The sequence below is a fragment of the Sander vitreus genome, chromosome 16 (genome assembly GCF_031162955.1).
Source record: "Sander vitreus isolate 19-12246 chromosome 16, sanVit1, whole genome shotgun sequence".
Taxonomy (NCBI): domain Eukaryota; kingdom Metazoa; phylum Chordata; class Actinopteri; order Perciformes; family Percidae; genus Sander; species Sander vitreus.
Genome location: NC_135870.1, coordinates 18,691,084 through 18,715,992, shown reverse-complemented (window position 1 = coordinate 18,715,992; position 24,909 = coordinate 18,691,084). Strand labels below are relative to the sequence as shown.

The following is a 24,909-nucleotide window of genomic DNA, read 5'->3' as shown; positions in this document are numbered from 1 at the left end:
GACAGTTCAGCCCAGTCAACAGCTTGAAAGATAAATAATCCACAGCTAGTCTTCTCATCTTATGCTCTCCATGCACACTCACACAGCCAGACACACAGAAACACACACACACTGGTATCTCACCCATCACCAGTCTATCTGCTCAGCCTCTCAGCTATAAACACTTTTCCGAAGAGCTGTGGGCTCCACGGCAAAGTTTAAAGCTCAGCAGTTCTGAAATTAACCTCAGGACAAAAACTCCGTGAAAGACACAGAAAGAGTCTTTTCTTTCTTTCAATCTCAGACGGACACGCTGGTTCTACATGTTTTTCAGGTATCTTTCTCCATTCAGCTAAACCCCCACATCTCAAAAGCATTACTTCATTCTTATAGGTGGAATGAAAAGTTCCATATTATTATATTTAGGGACCACACTGGTAGTTGGTGTATATTTGAGCTAATTAGCTACTGTTTATGACACATACAGTACATGTTTCTATGTGGTGTACAAACTACCAAAATACCGGACTCTGGTATCGTGTCTTCCCGTAGACCGGCTCTGTCTGTTTGCTGTCAACAAAAAGCCTACAGGAACACTGCATTTCTTGTGACGCTAATAACAATACCATGAGCAAAATACCCCGCAAACCAAAGCCATACTTCAACATTAAACGTCAAGCCACTAAGCCTGTTTGGAAATGAACATCTCTGCTTAAGTGTTAAACTTGTTAACGATATATGACGAGACAGCTCCGCCGTCATTAAACGCTGACTATCAACATGTATCGCTGACGAAAAAGACAACACTAGAAGTAGAGTGAAATCTGAATCTGCAACGTTCGAGGTCAGGTACATGTAGTAGTAGAATGTTTTCCTCTGAAGAAGAAATACACAGTAAGTCAGTAGGCTATACAGTGAGGTTGCATATTAAGTGCTTTGGGGTCCTTCTGTAAGTAATTTTGGGGTACAATGGTTCTGGAGAAATCAACAAGCAGCAATACCACAGGACAAGCAATCGGCCCATTACAAACATTTTGAAAGGGCACTGTACTAGTTTAGTTAAAATGGAAATTTTCAGCAACAAAACATAAATATTAATGTATAGTCAATGCTCCTGGCCCACATCGGCCAATATTAATAACAACTAAACATTCTTTAAATTACAGTAGGTGTTTTTAAAATAATTTAAATTCATTGTTTGCACTTAATATAACAATTTTCAGTTTGAGAAACAAAACTTTTGACAGCCGATTCTTTCTGATAAACTATTTGTACAAACGAGCTGCAGCTGCATACATCTCCCTCAGACAAACAACATGCCATGGGCTTGCATGAAAGCAAGAGGTTAAATTTGCCACTGACAAAAGTTTATTCAAACTTTTCGTCACCCTATTTGTCATCTGCCACCTGAACAGTTAACAAATGCCTCTGGGCATTTCTTTGCTGTGTTTCATGGGAGCAGGAGTATAATATCTCTCTCAGACCGGGCATCAGGTTACATTTATGCGCACACTGACACCGCTGTGAACAATCATTCATCATTCCTACAACCTTGTGTTGTGTTCGCCTGGATTTGTAAACATGAGCGAGCTTCCGTCAAGACAAGAGCCACGGCGGCCTACACTCTGATCTGAGAGTGTTTCCAGGCATGTTGGCACTTTTTTTTTTTTTTTTTTTAAATACAGAGTTGTGAGCAACAAAATCAAAAGCACCTCATTCGATTGTAGAGTAAAAGCTCAGGAAACAGCCGACCTTACATATGTCAGCATAGAGTGCATGCAACTTTTTCTTATGACAGTGCGTCATGTGAACTGAAATATGACAGTCTTCAAATGGAATAACATATTGTATTTGCTCTATTCCTGAAAATTCCTTTTTTTTTTTATTCCTTTTGGAGATGCATGTTTTTCACCCGATAAAAATGCATCAACACTGTCAGTCGGCATGGTGCTCTCAGCAGGATAAGCTCCTACAGTATAATCAACATTTAAATAAGGCTTCAATGAAAGTATTTTCTCTTGTCTTTCCTCTCTCTGGATCTGAATCTTGGTCTTGCTCTTGAGTTGTCTGAGTCTTTGATGTTCGTGGCAGCTAGGACGCAAGTGGGTGCGATGATTCTCACTGGTAAGACATAGATCCAACATTCACAATATTCACAAACAAAGGCAAACACACACCCACACCAGACGGAACTCAACCAGTCCAGAACATGAAATATATTCCATGAAAAATTGATAACAGAATTTCTAGCACATCCACTGACAGTCAGTCAGTAGTTGAAAGTGCTGGAAGAAAATGTCAGTGAAGCATATAGGAAGGGGAAATTGAGCCTATGCAGCCTGTGTGTGTGTGTGTGTGTGTGTGTGTGTGTGTGATGGGTAGTCAGAAAGCACAGACTTTTTTCCTGAGGCAGCCATATCTGCAGGAGTGTGTGTGTGTGTGTGTGTGTGTGTGTGTGTGTGTGTTGTGTGTGTGTGTGTGGTTTCAATAGAGGCAGCTTGATAACACTCTCCACTCAGCTGTGTTAATAATATCCCACTCTGATGGGCCCTCAATCATCATCTGAGTGTGTGCAGGCAGGCACACACACACACACACACACACACACACACACACACACACACACACATACACGGCTGTTATTCTGCTGTTGCCTATAGCAGTGCAATAAGAACAAAAAGCTTTTACTAGAATTAGAGTTGTGGAGGGAGAACTACAACTAGATACAGTACACTGTATAAATAAATAAATAAAAAAGTGACAACCTAACATTACACCCATATGTAATTGTTGTTCAGAAACATGGGCATTATGTTACCTTAACAGCCTCCACTTTACTGAATTTTTTAAAATAATTTTCTGCTTTCACATTGAAAGTTCCTTTAACTGGAACTAAGGAGCCTGGCCCAAACCAAAATTGCTCCAGACTAAAACAACAGTATATGGTCAGGGTGTCCCAATACACCATACAACTATACCCATACCCATACACTACAACTAATATATTGCATCTTTCTCCATTTTGTTTGCTCACCCTCTCTTCCCATGTGTGCCGGCTATGTGTACAATCAGGGCATTTGCAATCAACATTTCCGCATTTATTTTTTAAATATTTAAGTTATATAATAGTTACCATATTTAAATCTTATTGTCTGTTACTTATACTCATTGTCATCAAAGGCCCATGTCTTTCTCACAAGAAATGGTCTAGATTGCCTCTTATTTTGTGTTAAACTGTTTTCTATTGCCATTCACCATGCACACTCATCCTACTATAACATATACCAAATTACATCATACTTTAACCAGGTACCTAAACTAATCATATAATAAAACATGATTTGAATTTGAACCTCACCTTAAAAAAATAACAAGTGGGACCCTCAGTTTCACCTAATATCTAAAATTTAAAGCAGAATTCACTCAATTTCTGTTAGCAGTGGGAATGAAAATCCCTATCTCCCCATTAAATTACCCTAATGCCATCAATGAGGATAAACTGCACTGGCATGAAAATATATTCCATCTACTGTGCAGAGTGTTACACATACAGATTGTGAAGAAGAGGTCATTTCAGAATAGAGCCCGACCGATATATTGGCGGGCCGATATTTTTATGGCCGATATTAGGCATTTTCCAAACTATCGGTATAAGGGCTGTGTATTGGCAAGAATCTGGAGATACGATACGTATCACGATACCTGGGTCATGATTCAATATATTTTTTTTTAAGTATAATTTTAGAAAAACTAATATTTAAAAAAAGACATGATGTGCATAAAAGTCAAAAAAGTTTACAAACAATTCAGTACACAGAAAATCAATCAGTTTTGGACTGTGGTTCACAGGTTCTTAGGGAGCTAATTTTGATATGCTAAAGTAGGCCAAAGTTCAGCCATAGCTACATTGTTAGCTTCTAGCAAAAAGTCAGGCACTGCTAGGCACTGTTAGGCAAGGACACTAGTGGTGGGTCTCAGCATAGCCATCTAGCGGTAGGGGGTTTAAACACAACATAAACAGGAACCACTGTCTTACATGAATATTTTAGCACGTAAACAAAACAAAAAAAAAGAAGAAAAAAAATAAATAAATATTGTGTTTTTGAAAATCGATACAGTATTGCAAAATAAAATATCGCGATACTCAAGTGTAGTCGATTTTTTCTCACAACCCTAATCGGTATCGGAATTGATAATGGACGATAAATTAATATTTTAAAAAAATGAAATAAAAACAGACAAAACGCCTTCAACCATGTTATGAGTGTTGGCGTGGCATAGTTTGTTCACCAGAGGGCACTCTACAACGTCCCTGTTGGCAACACTCTTTGATTTTTGTTGTTGTTATTGTGTTTTTGTTCAAAGGACTTTAAGTTTCATATCTGAAGTTTGTATTTTTATGCATTTTATTTATCAGAACTTTAATATATTTTGATGTTCCTCTTTTTTGTTGTGACAATAAAACAAGTTTATTTTTAAACTCATAGCATTTTAGTGAGGACTCAAATAACTACAAATAACTAATGTTATGGAAATCTGTTTATGTTTTATTACGCGTTTCTGGATTTATTTTTTTTAAATATATATCGATATACCAGATTTTTAAATCGCCAAATATTTTTATCGATATCGGCCTTAAAGTGCCCATATTATGCTCATTTTCAGCTTCATAATTGTATTTTAAGGTTGTACCAGAATAGCTTTACATGGTTTAATTTTCAAAAAACACCATATTTTTGTTGTACTGCACAGCTCTCTCTCACTGCTGCAGATCCTCTTTTCAGCTGGTCTCTGTTTTAGCTACAGAGTGAGACCTCTTTTCTTCTTCTTCTTCTTCTGTACTATCTTTGATTGCACATGCGCAGTAGCTCAGCTGTAGATCATGTCAGCTAGCTAGCTCCATAGACAGTAAAAGAAAGGCTGTTTCTCCAACTTCGGTCAGTTACAAGGCAGGATTAGCTGGGAGACTTCTAAATGAGGGCGCACATGTAAGTAGTTCTTTTGGAGATTATGGTGAACTTGTGTGTGTTGTAGCAGTGCTTTGCTATTGAGAATGAGGTAGCATGCTAGCGTTAGCATGCTAACGCTAATGCTACGAGCTAACGGTTGCAGTTACCCAGCTCGTTTTGGCTTGTGACATCACAAGCCGTGCCGATTTTGAACAGCTCTTTGAACAGACTGAAAGCAGGACACATACGGAAACCGTATCTCACTCAAAACAGCATGGATGGATTTTTTTCAAAGTTTGTATGTGTGTGGAAGCACCAGAGACACAAAAGAACACCCCCAAATTTTTTTCATAATATGGGCACTTTAAAAATCCTTTATTGGTCGGGCTCTATTTCACAATATGTCTGAGCAGCTTTTTATGGTCGCCTGGTTGGTTGCATTCATTCGTTCAGTGATCTCTTGTGTTTGTCCCCTGCATCTCCAAAGAATTTCAAATTACACGGTTTTCCCCTCGGGGTATTACATCCCCAGCAGGCCACCTGCACAGATAATAACCAGAGGATGTTCTCTCACAATTATGGGTATGACGGTGATATGATGGATACATAGCTGCAGCTGAGCATCATCACCAACACTGAAGTACCCGTGATTATAGAAAGAAGCCTCCTCAATGGTGTTAAAGCATTTATATAACAGTTACCGAGAGTACAGGCTCCCTTTGGCTCCCTGCTTGCCCCAGTGGTTGTCATAGCAACCAATACAATACTGTAGGCTCTGCTTTAGCGACTAATAAATTACAGCAATCTCCGTTTTCTGAAAAATGTCTCCGACTATTCAAATCTCTCCATGACCGCTTGCTTCTACAACCCCATGTTTTTATGTGCTATTACATAGGTGGAGCAGGCCATCCCATCATTTGCCAGTAGTTTGTGTTTTGAAAACTCTCAAAACGGCTTGTTCGTGGCCGGGTTAGCTCAGTTGGTACAGCAGGCGCACATATATAGAGGTTTACTCCTTGACGCAGTGGCCACAGGTTCAACTCCGACCTGCGGCCCTTTGCTACATGTCATTCCCCTTCATGTCTTCATCTGCCCTATGGAATTAAAGGTCTGAAATGCCCAAAAAAATAATCTTAAAAAAAAGAAACTGCTTGTTCAACCTCCACATGATCTAGTCACTTGTGCACAAGATAAAAGCAATTTATCATTGTTTTGGTCAAATTGCAATCGCTGTTGTACATAAAATAGTTGTAAATGTGAATCCTGTCCAATCTGTCTAATCCTACATAAAGGAATGTGTGACTTTATACTGTTGAAATGTATGAATTCAATACAGAAAAAGGGCTGCTTTGAGCATTTTCAATCATTGTCATCAAAACTGTAGCCATAGTGTACATCAGAAAATACCTAAAGAGTACAATTTTATATTGACAACATGACAAAGCTTTTTGATAAAACTAAGAATCTTCTTTGTGAACAATGACACAATGATGTGACATTCTAATGGCACTGACATGTTCATTGACATAAAGATTTACTTTTGAAGAATGGACTAGAGATTTTGAGCAAGTTACAGGCGTTTGCAGTACATCCATTGTGTGGTGGTGTATGTAATCATTGTTTTGAGAAATCGATTTACTGGTTTGCAAATGTTAAGAATGATTCGAGAAATGTACCAAAGCGACTGAGAAAAACTGTAAGCGAACAGGATGTAATACAGCACTTACAATACACTCCTCTATTGGCCAATGTACTTTTGGTGTTACCTGGCATTTCATTTAGCATGTCCAGCATTTTTCTTTCAATCCCTAAAGTCTCACTCTACACTCTGCAATCTAACGAACAGAATTAACTACCAAGTGCAACATTAGCTGACTGTTAAACTGATCAAATGTTGCAATGTAAAGCATGCAGCTAATTACAAATAGATTAAACACTCTTTTTTAAGATTATTTTTTGGGGGCTTATTCCATTTTTTCGATAGTGACAGTGGATAGACAGGAAAGGGGGGGAAATAGGTGATGACACGCAGCAAATGGCCACAAGTCGGATTTGAACCCGGGCCGCTGCGAAGGAATCAGCCTACATGGGTGGCACACTCTACTGGGTGAGCTAGAGGTCGCCCCAGATTACACACTCTTCATACAACACAGAGGCAACGAGCACAAGAAATTCAGAGAAGATGGAAACTGGGCTCATTCTAGTTCACTCTTCTTTCCTTTATTTTTATTGGACCCAAAGCCTCAAATAGTGACACGACAAAATTAAGTCGTAGTAAGTAGTCAGAGTGTTGATGATTTTCCGCTTCTTTTGTGATTACTGTTTATGAGAAACATACTTAGAAAACACTTGGCCAAAGGAATTCACTGATGCCGATATGTTAAAACATGTCTTTGTGTAAACTTCACTTGACTTCTGACCTCAGATAAGGTGAAGTGAAGGCCTCAGCAGAGAGGGTAGTGCTTTCTGGTACTGCTTGCAAAATAAAAGCCAGACTCAATTCTCTGTGCTGGAATGCTTTCACTACGAAGCAGAACAACCATCACTTGAAATGAATAATTTATACTTTTTTTTTTTATTAATCCCGCAAGGGAAATTACAATGTTTGCTGTCATTTGTTTTGGTGGTATCAGGGAGAGTTAAAGAGCTGTCCCTGACGCTGAGTGTTTATGTGTTGCTATGCACTCCTATGGTTTAGCACGAGTGCCAATTTATTCACAGAAGGGTTTGTGTCTCCATCTATTCATTTTAATGACTGACGACCACGAAAGGCTGCTAATGCCTGCTGGAAAGCGCTTGGATTCTTTGACACAACCAAGCCCCACAGCGGCCAATAACAGCATTTGTTTCACTTATATAAAACCTTTAAGCACCAGTTGGTTTTGTCACCCTGATGACTTTCCTGAGGTGCAGTCGCACAGAAAATGCCAGTGATGAGCTTGTTACTGTGCGTGGGTTTTTGAGTGCGCAAGCTTTGCTCCTACCTTGCGGCCGTCGCTCGCGTGGCAGTTGACGTTGAGCGGAGTGAGCAAGGCCATTAGCTTCTCCTCGTTTCCACTCCTGCAAATGTGCAAACACACAAACACACACATTAGATAGAAATCATCCAACACTACCACTGTTCCTCAGCAGGAGAGTGTAGGGGAGAAAAATGAGGAAGAATGATTTAAGATATAGAAGAACTGAATGTGCAGAAACAGACGTAAAGGAATGTTTAAGGGATGGATGGATTGAAAAGAGTGTGTGTGTGTGTGTGTGTGTGTGTGTGTTTGAACGATGTATGGAGAGCACAATTTTATTTATTTACTTTTTTATTGTATTTTGGGAAATTCGCTTTCTGAGAGAATGAAAATTATTTTGATGCCACTCCCATGTCCGTCGAATAAATAGGAAGCCCCACCCAGCAACAGCTTGCAACCAGACAGAGCCAGATTAGCTGTTTCCAATCTCTATGCTAAGCTAAGATAACCCTCTGCAGGCCCCAGCTTCATATTTAATGGACAGATGTGACAGTGGTATTAATCTTCTCGTGTAAAGCTCGGAAAGAATGAAAAAAAGCTTATTTACCAAAATCTCAAACTGTCCCTTTAAGTTGTTCCAAAGCACAAGCTCCGGGCTAAGTGTCTTGGTAATATCACCATGTTCACAAATCCAGAGTGAACAGTCACATATCATATCTTGATTCTGTCTAACACATTTCAAAAGTTGCAATCAGTAGCATCTTCTTGTTGTGAATAGGCATGGTCCGGTTACCGGTTTCAAGATATATCGCGGTTTGAAAAAGTCAAGGTTTCAAAACCACTAACATTTTCCGTCATACCGTCCGTAAGGTATGAGCTGTGAGTGGTCAAGGAGAGAAACTGCAGTGTAGTAATCCCTCTTCCTGCCAGTGTGCAGTGTGTTGAAAAAATAAAATACATTGTGTTCAAAGGGGGAAAAAAAGTTGTTTTTTACCCAAACATTTAAAAAAAATACATTTTAAAGCTGTAATTGCAATACCGTGAAATTTTTGCTGAACGTTATCATACTGTCATACTGAGTCGTAAACCGGCCCATGCCTAGTTGTAAATGTGCTCACAATCATGCCTGCATAATTCATCAATGTTTTTAAGTAGTACATTTCAGAAAATAAATCACAAAGTGTTCAAAATTTGCAATTGAAACAGTTATTTTCCAGTTTACAGCTGGTAGATCAAAAGAGAAGACACAGAGCAGCAAAGACTATGAATCAACCAGACTTGACTTGCTTGCTTTTTGTCAGCTGCCTGTCGGCCTTAAAGGGACAGATTTGGTATACAGAAATACTTCTACAATACATTTGCTGTCATGAACATTAATGATTATGTTTTTTTCCAGTCAATGCATCGCGCCACTGCATTATGTGGAACCATTTTACCAGCTCTACTTATTATTGTTCTATACCGCTGTGCAACAATGCTACAGTATTTGGGCCACGAATAAAAAGGGGGAAAAAGAAAGCAGAAAATCAACATTATCCCGTAAGCCGTGTGGAGTTATTTGACCAAAACACAACACTAAAAAAGTTGTTTTTTTTAAAGAAAAAAAAATTCTGAATAGTGACATTGGTAATGAGCCAGTCAGTGGCTCAGCTGTGATAGAGGCACACTGAGTTCACACTTAAACAGCCTGCTGACCCTAAAATACACTATGGTACTGCTATGCTAAACCAGCTGCTTCCTTGTGTGTGTGTGTGTGTGTGTGTGTGTGTGTGTGTGTGCCTATGCCTGGAAGAGAGGGAAAGGGAGGAAGAGACAGAGCGAGAGAGAGAGAGAGAGAGAGAGAGAGAGAGAGAGAGAGAGAGAGAGAGGAGGGAGGCTGTTGGCATTGAGCGCTCAGCCACCCACACACAATCCCAAACGAAAGATATGCCATTTCCACATGCAGTAGACGAAGGTACATACACACAGACACAAACACATTGCCCACATGCACTGCCTGCAACCATAACAAGTGTCCCTGGCAACACATGTTCTCTGGATCTGAAAATCCTGACTAGTGTAGGAGCTGTGTGTGTGTGTGTGTGTGTGTGTGTGTGTGTGTGTGTGTGTGTGTGTGTGTGTGTGTGTGTGTGCGCGTGCGTGCGTGCGTGCGTGTGTGTCTTGGAGGGAAAGAAAGAACAAGGAAACACAGTTTGATACACAGGGAGGAAGCGACAAAATAGTTGGAAGGAGAATTGAAGGCGGCAGTAAATGATGGAATTCAAACAAAAGACAGAAAAAAGCCAAAGACAGGAAGAAACAGAGGGAGAAGAGAGGAAAGGAAGAAAGGAGGAAAGGAGATGAAATTCAAGAAAGCTGGAATAAGAAAGGAGAAAGGATGGGAAATGAAAGACAAGAGAGGAGCTTAGAGGGATGACAGGGAGCAAGAAAACAAGAAAGGAGAGACGAGGATAACAAACAAGGACCGGAAATAGAAAACATAAGTGGATCAAAGACGAGAGGAAGGGGAGGTGTCAAAGAAGAAAGAAGGGCAAACAAGAATTAAAGAGAAAACAAGGGGATAATGATAAAAATAAGAAGAGGAAATGAGAATAATCAGTGAAAGAGGAGGAGAGTAGAGAGGACTACGCGATAAGTGAAGAGAGGAAACAAGAGGTGGAGGAGAAAGGAAAAGGAAACCGACACAGGAGAGGTGCAGAGAAGAAAGTGAGCATGGAAACAAGAGATGTTTTTCAAGAGATAAGAACTGAGCAGGTGAACAAGGAAGCAGAAAAAAAGGAACAGAGGAGCAAAAACATGAAAGGGTGTCACAAAGCAGGAAAACACATAAGGCAAGAAAAGGGGGGAAAAAACGGAATGAAAACAAAGAGTCTGGTACTCACCTCGCCGCCTCCAGCAGCTCATCCTTCTTGTATTCACCTAGATGGTTACAGAAGATCATAGTGTCAGACAACTGGCCGCCAACACACACAGACACACATGATCAACCACACACACACACACACGTAAAGACACACACAGAGGAAGGACCTATCCATTGGGAGAAGACACACTCTCTCTTTCTATCTCTCCTCTTTCCTCCCCCTCCTCTCTTTCTCGCTCAGTGCGCACCCCTCTGGCTCCGGTTGCCGTGGCGATGCGTTGCCGGCAGCGACCACAGAACGTTCATTGTTTAGGGCGACGAGCGGCGGACTGAGACGGGCTCTGCCTCTATCCGTCCGTGTGTCCGTCCATCCCTCCCTCGCCGCGTTTGTCTCCCGTCTCTCGGCCGCCGCTCATACTGCTAACCATCTCCCCTCGTTCTCCATCATCTCTGTCCCCTCTCTCTGTCTTCCCTGCTTTTTCCCCTGTGGACTCAGGAGGCGCAGTTACCATCAAACACAACAGAAATAAACAAACCCCTCCCCCTAACACTCTCACTCTCTCTCTCTCTCTCTGCCCTGCCCCCCTGCTACTCCAGTCAAAACACACACACCTTCCCATATGTGTCTATTCTGCCTGGGAAACAGAAAAGGGTGGGGAAGACAGGAGCGCTTCTCAGACATGGAACCTGTAACATGTCTGTTTAAGTAATGGCTTTTTGGCATTCAAACATAGGTCTCCATTATAGGGTGCACCATTTGACCATCATATGGACACTCCATTAAAAATAAGACTGCCGATTGTAAAATGAAATGTATTATGAATTGCTTAACAATCCTTATCAGTCTGCTGTGATAATCCATGAGTAACTTCATAAATGTGTTTTACATTTAGAACTGAAATATAATTTAAAAACAGCCCGAGATCTGAAAGATCTGCTCTCTCCAGCGGGTTTTCTGTGTCATTACTCCCATGAATGTCGTGGGACTCAAATGAGGCAGGCAAAAAAAGAAAAATAGTCATAATTGAAGCAGCAGAGGCGTGAATGACTCCTGGCTTTTTGTCCCCAGAATGGATCATGCTACAGAAACACTGGATCCTTCACTAGTCAACAGTGTGTTCCATCCGACCCTCCCTGCCTCCTAAATGCCCACTTCTCCTGTTTGTACCGCAGGCGTTCTTCTAATACTTTTAAGTCTGAAGCCCACTTGTTTTTTTAAACTTTTGAAAGCTCCCTTAAGAGCCACAGAAGACATTATTAAAAAAAAAAAAAAAATGTTCAAGCTTAATAGTACTCTTTGTGGCAAGTAAACTGAACTTCATGTGTAAAATCGCTGGAGTTTCCCTTTAAGTATTAAGCTAGATCCAGGAGACGGTTGGTAAAGCTCACCAATTAACATGTTATATCTTGTTTCATTTGCACAAAAACAGAAATGTCAAAATAAGTTCTGGTTTTATTGTGAAACAGCTATAGCAGATATATAGCTGAACTTTGTTAGCAGTGCTATTCTTCAATAAAAAGTGGTCTACACAACAAAATAAGGACAGATTTGATGCCATATGGTCAGCGGATCAGTTTTAACAATTGCGGGGAGGAAAGGTAGAAAAAGAGTAGAAAACTGCACAACCCAGTGGCCCTTTAACATGGCATCAAGGTAAACAATGTTTCTTTTACAGAAAGCGGCAAGACAAGGTCTAACCTAGCAAGACTGCCTTTGCAACTTTTACTGAAAAGTGCCTTGAGGGCTTAAAAATACATGAAAACCAAGATTTAAAATTGCCAGCACATTTACCCAAGGCAGTTCATCTCTGAAAGGAGCCAGAGAGAAAGAGAGTGGTATAAAATTGAAATAGGAAAATAAATTAAAATTCAACGGAAGATGGAGAGGTTAATATGATACAGATAAATGGAAAGAGGATGAGGAGGATGGGCTGTGTGTACACGGCTCAGACGGAGGGGTGGGGTAGGGTGAGGAGTGAAGTAGAAAGGTTACAGAGAAGAGAAAAGGGGGAGGACGGCGGAACAAAGGATTTGTAGATGAAAGAGAGAAAGGATGATTAGGGATCTGGAAACTGACATGCATGGATTTGACACAGTATAATTGGTGTTAGGGAGGCTAAGGCAGAACAGTCAGAGGAAGACGAACAGGGGAGATGGGGGGGGGGGTGCAGAAAAAATATAAATACAAAGAGAGACGAGAGAAACGTACAGAAACAGATCAAGACGCTAAATTAGATGCTGTAGTTTTGAACCAATTTATGTTCTGAGACAGAATCATTTTTCCACTACACACCTCATCATAATATTTAGTATGATTTTTCTTAAGCCAATTTTAAAATTGGACTACATTTTGCAAAAATTCATACAAATGTGAGATTGTTCTTCCTCATAGAGAAAATGGGAGGGAGTTGGGAGGAATGCTCAAAGCCACGCCACTTCAAAGTCTTCTCAATTTAAACTTCATTCAAACTTCAAACTTGCCATGACACTTTAACTGAATGAACTTTATAGGTTTAAAAATGAAGCTTTTAGGCTTTCTGATATCCGTTAGGCTGCGCGGGTGAAGTCACCCAGGATATGAACCTCTCTGTGCAGCAGTGGCTTTCTAAACAAAAGCAACAAAACATTTTAAAGGGATTTCACATCCACATTTTTTCATCCTTCAAAACATGCATCCCTGTGCATCTGTCCACTCAAAGTCTACAGAGTCTAAAGGGAAAGATGTACTCTTTGATTTATGCCTAAAGACAGGAAGGTAGTGACTCAGTCTCCCAATTCAATCAGAGTGTAACTTAAACCTGAACGAAAACATGTTTCTATTTCATTATGTTCAGCTGAGTCTGCTGTCGTGTGTAGTGTGCAAATGAAGACGTACAAATGAATTTTAGCCAATATGAGATATACAGCCACGGTTTGCTTCCAATATTATTCAAGCTTTGAGAGCTAAAGTAATTGTGACTCAGCAGTTTTACACACACACACACACACACACACACACACACACACACACACACACACACACACACGTTAAGCATAGTATCAGCTGCTGCATAACCAACTAACAATAAAAGACCAAGCAGTCTTTTCTAAAATACAGCACAAACTAAAATTACATTTAAATCTGGCTTTAGATTGACTTATAGAAAAATGTGCTTCACTACCACCAGGAGGCGCTAATGATAAAATTCTGCAACATGTTACTAAAGAGTAGGTTTCTTTAAATGGATGGAAAACTAACCAGGTGAAAAATCCATGTATCAACTCATTGTGACTGTACCTTAAGTCCATATCGCATCATTGGACTTGCTGCACCCAGAATAAAATGATGTATTAACACATGCCCTACCTGGCTAGCTTGTGGCTAAATGTAGGTTATGACAACAGACGGGGAAAAAAGAAGGATGTGAAGGGGAGGAACTGACTTCATCCCAACAGCTTCATGCAGCTATGTGGTGTAAGACAGAGGAGGAGGATGCATGTATTTAAGTATGTATGAACACATCTGAGTCTGACTGTGTGTGTGTGTGTGTGTGTGTGTGTGTGTGTGTGTGTGTGTGCGTGCGTGCGTGCGTGTGTGTGTGTGTGTGTGTGCGTGCGTGCGTTGTCCAGAATCCTGCTGACTCCAAACAGAAGAGACAAGGACAGGTTAAAGCTCGGGACAGGCTAGCTGCCTCCTGAATGATGATATTGTGTGTGTGTGTGTGTGTGTGTGTGTGTGTCACTCCCATGGCAGAGTGCAGTAGACACCAGCAATCACTGTTTCAATTTCAATTGTAAGCTTGAAAGCATGTATTCGTTTGCATGCGTGTGTGTGTGTGTGTGTGTGTAGTATGTGGCTGTAAAAGCACAGATGATGCTGACTGATGCTGACTGGACCATGAGTTGCCTCAGTGCCCAGATGTCTGCTTGCTTGCTTGCGTGCGTGCGTGCGTGTTGGTGTGTTTAAATCAAATATAATTTATTGTTGAAGCAGTTTATCCACTGTTATACAACAACTGGCTTCGAGTCAGAAGTTGAGCGATCCACTTATAACTTCCGCAAGGTCGCAACTGCTGAGTTTCTAAGTGGATCTGTGAGCACTGAGACCAATCAAAGGGGAAAAATAAAGAAATAAATGGGGAGGTGTGCGGAAATTATAAAAGAGGGTGTTTAGGCCCTTTCGCTAGCTGACTCCACTTCGCACACTCTCGCCACTTACACTGTGTGATTAATTGCCACCCACTCTTTCACTTTGCTGAGCTTTGTAAACGTAACAAACTGGATGTTTTTGTCAGTGTATACCTCTCTAAACTCATGACAGTGTGTATGTCTCTGACCTGGAGTGGGCACACCCAAATCATTGCAGTCACTCTGGGGCAATTACAAATCACTGTGGGTGGAGACAGAGGTGAGCCGGACTGTGTTTAATTGGGTTTTCATTATGCTTCTGAATAATTTGTTTTCAAGCAGCTTTGAAATATGTTTGTTCCTGCTTGGTAAGTGTGTCCACCTAAATCTGTGTGTGGTTTTACATAGATAGTGATAATGTTAATGAAAGTTGAGGAGTTGCTCACAAAGTGTTTGTACTGAAATTATTTCAGCCGACCAAAAATAACCAAAATAAAAGTCATCGTCATGACCGAAAACACTCAGCACACACATGATTTGCATGATTTTTAATTAGGTTTATAGATTATGTTTTTCATTGACTCCATACTCTGATTGTGGTTTGTTATAAACAGGCTACGCTCATGTTGTGATCTTTACTGCAAAGCATTTTTGTTGCCAAGATGAATAACACTACCATGCATCGCGAGACAGTTGTCACTATAGCAGGATTCTGGATCTTGCTTTGCTAAAAAAAGAAACTTGTTCTCCAACTCAAACTTTCCTTCTTACAAAATGTCCAAAAAAGTGCCTTGCTCAGGGGCCCTCTCTTTTTCTTCCCTAAGCTTCTTTCGCTAACAGCTACAATGCCCCCGAGGGCTGCGAGAGGCTTTCCTGAATAATAATAAACTAAAAACATATGCTAATTCATGATATTATCAGGAAAGTAGTTTGCATGCCTGAAAAAGCCACAACAACACATAAGCATGGATTCTACTTCACAGTTTGTTAAACAGATACAAAGGACAGGGAGCAGATCGGGGCACCCGCTCCTCCTCCTCCTCCTCTCAGGAGCAACGACAACAAAAACAACAAAGTTAGCTGCGGTCAAATTAATATGGATAAGATTAGATCATCTGTACTGAGTGAGGCACACAAACAGGAGTCACGCGACAACCGAGGAGAAACAAAAAAGACCGCAGTCAGCTCGTCGCTCCATGTACATCTGGTCCTCAGTAGTAGCCAAGCACACAGGTGGGTCCAGCCTGTTCGACACAATGACTCATCATGACAGACAACAAAAGGAGATTATTGCAATGTTCGATAGATATGTTGTCGCTTCAATCAGTAACCTGTATTTTCTATTATTTTAACGATTTTCTGCCTTTTCAATGGATAAGTAATCTTATGGAGAACACTCAACACAAATGTCTTAAGTTTAAAACCGGCCGTTTCCTGAGGATAAAGAGCTTCATTTAGTCATTCTGTATTCCTCAATGATTAATAAGAACCATTTGTGAAAGTGTAAAGCACTTTACCATTCCTGCAAGGCAAACCAGGCTACAATCTTCTTGATTTTAAAGAAGATATTCAGTAAATCTTCAAACATTTTTTGCGTTTTGGACGACCAACACCATTTTCAATATGCACACATTCCGAGCATGCTTTAGTCTTGCCTTTAGGCGTGCATTTAATTCATCCAATCCTTTCACTTTGCCAGAAGATTTCACATACAGATCAGGATATACAGATCAGTATGTGCCTAACTTGTTTTGAGTTCATTTACCACATTTTGTCAGTCTACTCTTACAGAGTGGCCGACTGCCCTCGCCAACTCACTCAGTGTTATGGAGCTGTGCAGCCGGGTGGAAAACTAGGCAATTTCGGCTGCAGGAAAATGGCCCAAATGGGATGAGGGAACACACACACACACAAAAAAAACAGTCACTTTGTTTTGCCTCTCTTGCTAGGTCATTTTGGAAGTAGGGCTCAGGCTCATTTATCACTGGGGAACAATCGAAGAGCAGTCGTCATAGTAATCAATGAGCATATCACTGATAAGAGGAAGAAAGCTACACCTTGACCTCGCCGACACAGGAATTCACACTTTCTCGCTCGCTCTCTCTCCCCATCACTCACATACACACACAATAAGGTGCACAGAGGTGCAAGATTGCCTTTGCTCCTGCTGCAGTAGCAGGACGAAGCCTTCAGAGCAGCTACAGCAGCGCTTTGTCTTCATGATAAGGCGGTTAACATACACACCGATCGCAGCGCCCCTCTCTTCCAGTTTCTTGGCATTTACTTGATGTTGCATCAATTCATCTCTCTGTTCGTCTGTCACCCAAGCCAGTAGGCCTCTACATCTTTTCTCCTTCACTTGCTTTCACTCCCTGTATTTGTTCCCTTCTTCAAGTCTCTCTCTCTCTCGTTGTTTTTTTTAATAGTCCTGCAGCAGCAGGAGTAGGATCAAAAAACCCTTCCCTAATCTTCTGTTCACCACTGTTAGCTTGAAAAGCAGCGCAGGGTAGACACAAGCTCTAATTGATTTCAAGAGATGAAAACCTGTCTGGCAGTGAAAAAATTAGATTAGTACCAGTTCCGGCTATGACAGGACGACTGGGATACTGTACAAAAGGCAAGGCAAGTGTATTTGTAAAGCACATTTCATTTTCATATTCAAGTGCTTTACATAACGAAAAAGAAAGAAAAGCAGCTCTTCCATTTTTTCGGGAGGAGGAACATAGAGGCTGTTGACATAGAGGCTGTGGCGTTTTGTCTTTGTGGCACCCAGGCTGCCGTGTATCAGGGTGCATCATATGAGGCCTGGCTGATGGGTGTTGCAGGCTGAACCAATAAGGGTCCCCCAGTTGTTTAACTCAGTGCTGTTTGGGTGGAGGCCATCTGTCCTGAAAAGATGCCTACATCCCCAGAACACAAAGTGATCAATCGTTTATCCCTTTCAGACCACAGGCTTTGCAGAGCTATGTGTTAAGTGATGAAAGACTGCTGAACCTGATAATCCCTCTGTTGGCCGTTGGCAGTGGTCCACCAATAAACAACTGGGCTTCCAGTTAGTCAAGGCCATTAAAATCAATGAAATCCTGTTTTACCACTTCCAATTGCTGTCTGCAAACATCACTGGCTCCCACATTCGATTAACACCTGTGAAGCAGTGTGTTTTAATTGTCTTACTACTTGAATGTCTGATAACGGCATCTCTCACAACTAAATTTAAAGATAGAACTGTCTCTTTTGATGTTTTTTTCCCCCCTTTGCTCCATTCCCAATGATGGCTTTCTTGCCTTTTTCTGTTGGCTCAAAACTCCTCAGATCTCTCCCTTGTCCATTATTATCAGCATCCAACACCATTTCTGTCTCATGGAGATTTTTTTAATGGTTCAAACCTGATATCTAGTTGTTTTTGTTGTTTTTTTTATGTCAGGGGCGACTGTGGTTGGCGTTTATGTCCACATCTGGCTGGCCACCAGATATCCGGGGTCGAAGTTAGCTCAGCTGAAGCCGGTAATGTTCACCTGCGTGGGAGAACAGTCTTGCACTGCATTAGTTTTGCACTAAGATTGTCCAAGACTCTATTGTTTCAGTTTTCGTGAGTCTGGGGAAAGTTATGGTGTCATTTAACTGTCCGTTTAAATCTGCTCTAGTTATGCAGAACTAACTCACCGGCAGGAGACATTGGGAGAGTTCAGTCTTCTCCAGTGCACATATTCTTGTTTCGAGGACGCCAATATTCTGTAGTAACGTATGGCAGCCTGTGCACTTCATCAATGCGGATGAGCACAGAGGTTATGGTGTTGTCTGAGACACTGCGGTCAGTGGTCCAGGCACTTGCCGTTTTGGGAGGCAGCTGCAAGTCGATAATTGCGCCCAGAGTTTCAGTCATAAATTATCCTCCGAATGAACAATCAAACTCAAATAAATATCCTCCTAGTTGTGAACCACACATTAAGTAAAAAAAAAAAGTAGCAAAAATAATAGCTAAATGAAAATAAAGAGCAAGAGAAAAGAGCATCTGCACAGTAGTAAAACAGGACCAGACTGATCTTATGAAGTTGCGTACGTATGACACGCCAATTTCAGTGTGTTTATCAACGCCGGTTGTCCTCCACTGACTTACATTACCTTGCGTTTGCGTGTGAATTGACGCCGTAGCGAGTAGTATGAAAGGGCGAAAATCCATGTAGGGAGCTTGGCCGGGGTGGTGGATGGGTCAAACACAGGACTTTCACACAGGAGAGCAGGGATTCGCGTGCCGTGTGTGATGTTTCCTTCGTTTTCCACGTGTGTTGTTTCCTTACCACGTTTTTCTTTTCCTAAACCCAACCCAGTTCTTCTTTTCCTAATCCCAACCGGTTTTTTTTTCCCCCCGCATGAGACGTTAAAACCAACCGTAGCCTCGCGATAACACGTAGCCTTGCGATGACACGCCACGTGGCTTTAGAAAGTGGCGTGTATGTTTACGCTGTATACAGTAGACGGCAGCGTAGACATACACGCGGATAGCTCAAAATGCGTACAGATAACAAGCCACTTGGCTTTAGGAAAGTGGTGTGTATGTTTACGCGAAGTCATGATGCCACGTTGACAAGACGATTGAAAGCCATGTTTCCATTCCATTTCCATTATTCTCTGGAGATTTTATATATTTTTTCTCTCCTGCTCATCAGCACATCCTTGCAGGCGCAGTTTCCTTGTCTGTGACAGCCTGTTATTGCTGACTGTAACTCTTTCCTGATGATGAAAAGCTAACTATGACAGGTTGACAGGAGGGATTTTTGACAACAAAAATTGTTTAATTCCTTATTTTGTTCACTCAGCCTTATCAAGTTCTCCACACCCTGCCTTCGTGACAGACTGGAGAAGAAGCAAGATTACAAGTTACAGTTGGACACCACCTGGGGAAGACATACTGTAACGGTCATATCTGAACCAAGCCAGAGTGACACTGTTTTTGGGTGACATAGTAGGAATATTGTAGGAATGACAAAATCCCATTTTAACAGTATCTGATGTAAAGTTCTGTTCAAGTCCTGAGTTTTAAGTCCAAGTGTGAGGCCAACTTTAACTACTCATGTTGTTTAAGTGAGACTAATGCTTTGTTTCTTCAATTCAGGAAATTGATTCAACCCCAAAGCTAAAAATGTTAAAACGTGCTTTACAGAATTAATAAGATGAGAAACAGAGAGGCAATTGATTTTCAAGGTTATTGCTTTAGTAAAAGTAATAGAATGCATCAAGGAAAGGTAATGGAAAAACAAATTAGTATATATAACTCACATTTATCTTTTACTCATAGTGGCCACTTCTGATTCTTCTTCTGCTTTCATGTATGGATTTAACCACACTTTTGATAAGAAAAAATATGCTGCAACTTCAGTCCACTAATCCAAAGACAGTATCATACATCCTATATACGCTATGGTACGTTGTACTGACCAAAGGAGGCATCCTGGACCTTTATTCATCCGTCTATCAGCAGCAGTGTGCTACAAGGTCACACAGATATTGCCTTGCACTTTCCAACCTATACAGAGCAACACTGTGTGCACCGTTTGCACCAGAAAGAATAAAAAGAAAAAGAAAGCTCAAAGGCTATCTTTACAGTGGCATTGGAAGTGTCCTAATTTAAGTTATATTCCCTCAGATCAGATCAATTCATACAGCAAAAAACTGAAGACGTGTTTTGTCAATACCCATTTAGAACACACATCTTGAGATTCCCACCTACTGTACAAAGGACTCATACCGATGCTCACATTGGAATTTACCTTTACATTTTTGTTTAGCTTGAACGAGCACCTTTAGCATGAAAGACAATAAGACACAACATCAGGGATAATGAGTCAACACTCAGATCACCTGCAGTAATTTCCTTTAAGTGACAATTCAGCTCATTCCACCTACTATGAAAATATAAAACATGTTTGATAATGCTGTGCACATACCAGACAAGACCAGGGACACATGTGGGGAGGGGCAATTAAAACGATACATCATTCATATCAATGGGACAAAAACACTTTGTAAAGACAGACTACTTGCACAGTCCAAAACAGGCTATCCTGTCATCAGGTTAGTGCTTAATTAAAAGCAAACAGCAATGTGACATAACTGAAATGAAGCCAATTTGTTTGTAATCAGACCCTTTCTGATGTGTGTGCAAAAGTGTGAGTAACAGTTAAAACAAGAGAGGCCAAAGGAATATATGTGTGTGTGTGTCTGTGCGCGTGCATTGTGTGTGTTGACAGAGGTCCAGAGAGGCGAATTGATCTGAGGCTCAGAAGCTAGTCTGTGAATACCAATCAGAGGTAATTAATAGCAGCTAATGGACTCTGTTTCTCACTCTCTGTTCTCGTCTCTCCTCCATCTCCATTTGTCCCTTCCAGTGTTTCTCTCGCTCTCCTTTTTATTATGCAGCAAAAATGAATTCTTCCCGTCTTTATTTACCGTCCTGAGCTACAGGCTTACAGAAAGACATTTCAAACTTCCATATCTAAAGCAAAGTAATGAAATGACCTTCTCCTATTGGCTGGTCTTTAGTGCCAGATAATGTTGTACCATGTGGCCGTGGTTTTCTACTCCAGTCAAATTCAGTACACAAAATAGCTGACTTGAATTGACTTGACGGTGTTTAACTAATAGAGATTCAGCATCATGCCTGCCGCCTCACACACCGCCTGCACTCCATCCAAGCAGGTCTCCATGCTCCTGCCGCTACATAACAAGCAGCATGTCGGCACAGCCAAATGGAACAGTGAGTACCAATTTGTCAAGCACAAATGCCCAACATTTGCTCATTGCAGCTTCTTGATAATCGATAATTAGTAGTTGCAGCCCTAATAGCAAAACAAAGTTATGATGTCCAATCTGTTCCAACATCTGCTACACTAGCTTCTGTAAATCTCTCAGTATTTCATTAGTCTATCGAAAAAGAATCAAACGAGTTCCGGGGTGTTTATTGTCCATATTCTGAGACAAATCAGCATCCGTTTCAGTACTATTAGAAATTAAAACCTTTGTGATTTCAACAAAGTTTTTTTATTTATTATTATGAAGAAAAAAAAGTAAGATTATTTTTTGGTGCTTTGGTTTATCTTAGATAGTATAGACAGATAGGAAAGGGGGGAGAGAGAGAAGGGATGACACACAGCCGCTGCGAAGGACCCCGCCTACATGGGGCGCACACTCTACCAGGTGAGCTAGAGGTCGCCCTGTGATTTCAACAAAGTTACTACGAAGTAACAACGATTACTTTGTGAGCACAGAAAAAAGTACAGCTGCCCGGAAATTTAACAAGCGAGTCACCCCTCACAAGAACTTGCATCATCGTCACTTGGTTTCAACCATATCTATAAACGTCAGCAAAGATCTCTTCTAAAGTCATTTTTGCAATTTTGTAGTTGTATTCTTTGTCCTGCTGTTATAACAGACATGTCTGAGCTAACCCCTCGACTAGCCTCTTTTGTCAACCCATGACATTTAGCCTGCAAAGGTCTATCGGTTATTGGGAAATGGTATTCTTTAAAGTCAGCTAAAAAACACAAATAAATAAATAAATAAATAAATAAATAAATAAATATATATATATATATAATATAAACAATAATATATAATAATTTTTTTTTTACTAAAGTCCTTATCTTGACATATTAAGCGAGCCACACAACATACTGTTGAGAAAGGCTCTGTTCCAAGGCTGGATTTTTTGAAATTCGCGTCGTTACAAATCTGTCATTTTGAATGAGGTTTTCTTACTTCCGGAAAACGTTCCAGTTTCACTTTGGCCCATCAGCCTCAGCTGTATTTTGTGTTTATTGCTAATTAGCAAATGTTAGCATGCTAACATTGTAAACTAAGATAGTAAACATAGTAAACATGATACCAAACATCGACATGTTAGCAATTTCATTGTAAGCTTGTTAGCATGCTGATGTTAGCTTTTAGCTCAAATCACCACTGTGCCTACAGCCTCGACTTTTAGTCTGGTTACTTAAAATGTATAATATTCCTGTTGACTGCTTGCATTTATTATTACAGCATTATGTAACTTATAATAAAGTTGTGAGCACTTCAACCCAATATGGAGCTCAACCCACGCACCTGTCACCAATTCACATCATCTAGCCTGAGTAACTTCTGAGTTTCTTCTTCTACAGGTTATTCTTTACATAATCTACAGTATATTTCTTTATACAACACCGTTTTTCCTATTTGAGACAAAAACAAACAAAGCTATGAGAGCTTAATACTAAAGATGCTGACAAAATCAACAATGAGAGCCTAATAGAGAAAATCAAAACAGTCTCAGAGAGATTACCACATAAAATACCTACCACTGAAGTTACAGAGAGCTTTATGTTTCACCAGTTTGTTTGTTAGAAGGATGTTAAAGTATTTGGCTGAAATTTAGAGGACAAACAGCCTAAGTTCAGAAGACAAGTTGAACATATTTTGGCCGTGATGTTTGTCACCAACCTCCACCATACAACACTGAATGCAGGTACCATGTTATCTTTTCAGGGTTAGCTGAGGTCTTTGATGCACCAACAGCTCATAAACCGATATAACACTGGAATCATGTTTCTGTCAGAGATTTGGAGATGATGAGGCAGAGTGAGATAGTTAAAGTGAAGAGCAGAAAGAGAATAAATGACAAATGTCACAGGGATAAGATGGAGTGGCTGATTGGTATGGAGCTCAAGACAGGTGGGAGACAGCAGGGGGCAAACGAAAAGAGTATAGATGACGTGTCAAAGGGAAAGCTCGACCCCAAGGCTGATGTAAGGATGAGGGGTGGGTGGAGTGCGTGTTGCACTTGCAAGCTCATTAAACAACGTTGTAATTGATGAGTGGAGAAAGAAAGTGATGGAGAGATGAGGGGGGGAAAAAAAAGGAATTGTGAAGGGCAGAAACAACTTGATGAAAGTGTCCTAATCACTGCTTTCCGGCCAACGAGGAAGATCAATCACTAACGACAGAGAAGACGGTGAAGACGGATGAAAAAAAAAGAATTCTCCTGGTAATCCCTTTGTTTCCTAAATTTGCTCTTCTGGGGCTTTTCACATCATTACTGTGTGTGTGTTTCTCTCGATTACTTACCTGCATTTGGGATATCTGTGATATTTCAGGCCTTTGATAAAAATATCACATTGGTGCACGTACCTTGACAGTATCTTAACTTAGCATAAAGCCTGGAAGCAGATAATCCGACATTCACACTCAAAGGGTCAGGGTTTAAAGTTCTCATTCGCTACTTGTGGCACATTTTGTGTGTACAACAGAGTGTACCACTTGAATGTCTTCCAGCAGGGACTTAGAGTCTGAAAATGTGCCCCATTATCCTCCCTTTATATCGCAGCCATCTTTTTACTCTGCCTTTGAGTGTGGCTGTTTGGAACGATTTAAACACGTCCGATTTTATTTTAGTGTTTCGTCATTATCCTGTTTGTCACTTGTGGCCACAGTATCAAGTTACGTTACGTCGATTTAAGTCCACTGTAAACTGTGTATTCTGTAAAAATACTTTGTCCATGAAAACACTAAATGAGCGTGTTGTGCAAAACTGATTATATATGCTACTCAAAATTTATATTTTCTCATTGACTTTGTGTTAAAGAGTACTGAAAGTGACTTTGCTTGGGCACAAAATGCTAATTTGTATAGCATTCCTCAACATTGACGCAGGACTATAAATCAGATCTAAACGCACTAGCTTCGCTCCAGCATCTGATAAAGGCTGTGTACTGTGGGCCATCTGAATTTAGCTCCAAGAGCCAGTGACCATTTAGTGATAGGCTAATCTCATAGCAGATCTGTGCCCTGCCGTGCATTGTAACCTGATAAGGAACAATATAATTAACATGAAACTCTCTAGGCGTTCACTCTACAAAAGCACAAGAGTAATGACCTCCAGGTTTTTTGTTTTTTTTTTGCTTTGAAGAGAATTTACATTTCTATCAGATTTAATTGCTATTGTGCTACTTACAGTATATTGCAACAGCAGATTCTGACAGGTAATACATACATACTAATTTGGATGAGCTGTAAGACA

The 24,909-nt window shown here is 40.6% G+C and overlaps 1 protein-coding gene across 2 annotated transcripts in view; it reads right to left on the bottom strand.

The window, feature by feature from the left end:
- LOC144531349 (poly [ADP-ribose] polymerase tankyrase-1-like) overlaps positions 1-24,909 on the bottom strand; it is an 81,486-nt gene that overhangs the window by 37,623 nt on the left and 18,954 nt on the right. For both annotated transcript variants that reach the window (XM_078271436.1, XM_078271435.1), the window contains 2 exons: positions 10,771-10,807; positions 7,913-7,988 (listed from right to left, as the gene is read on the bottom strand). In XM_078271436.1, the coding sequence (XP_078127562.1) occupies positions 7,913-7,988; positions 10,771-10,807 (113 nt within the window). The remainder of the gene's footprint in view (positions 1-7,912; positions 7,989-10,770; positions 10,808-24,909) is intronic.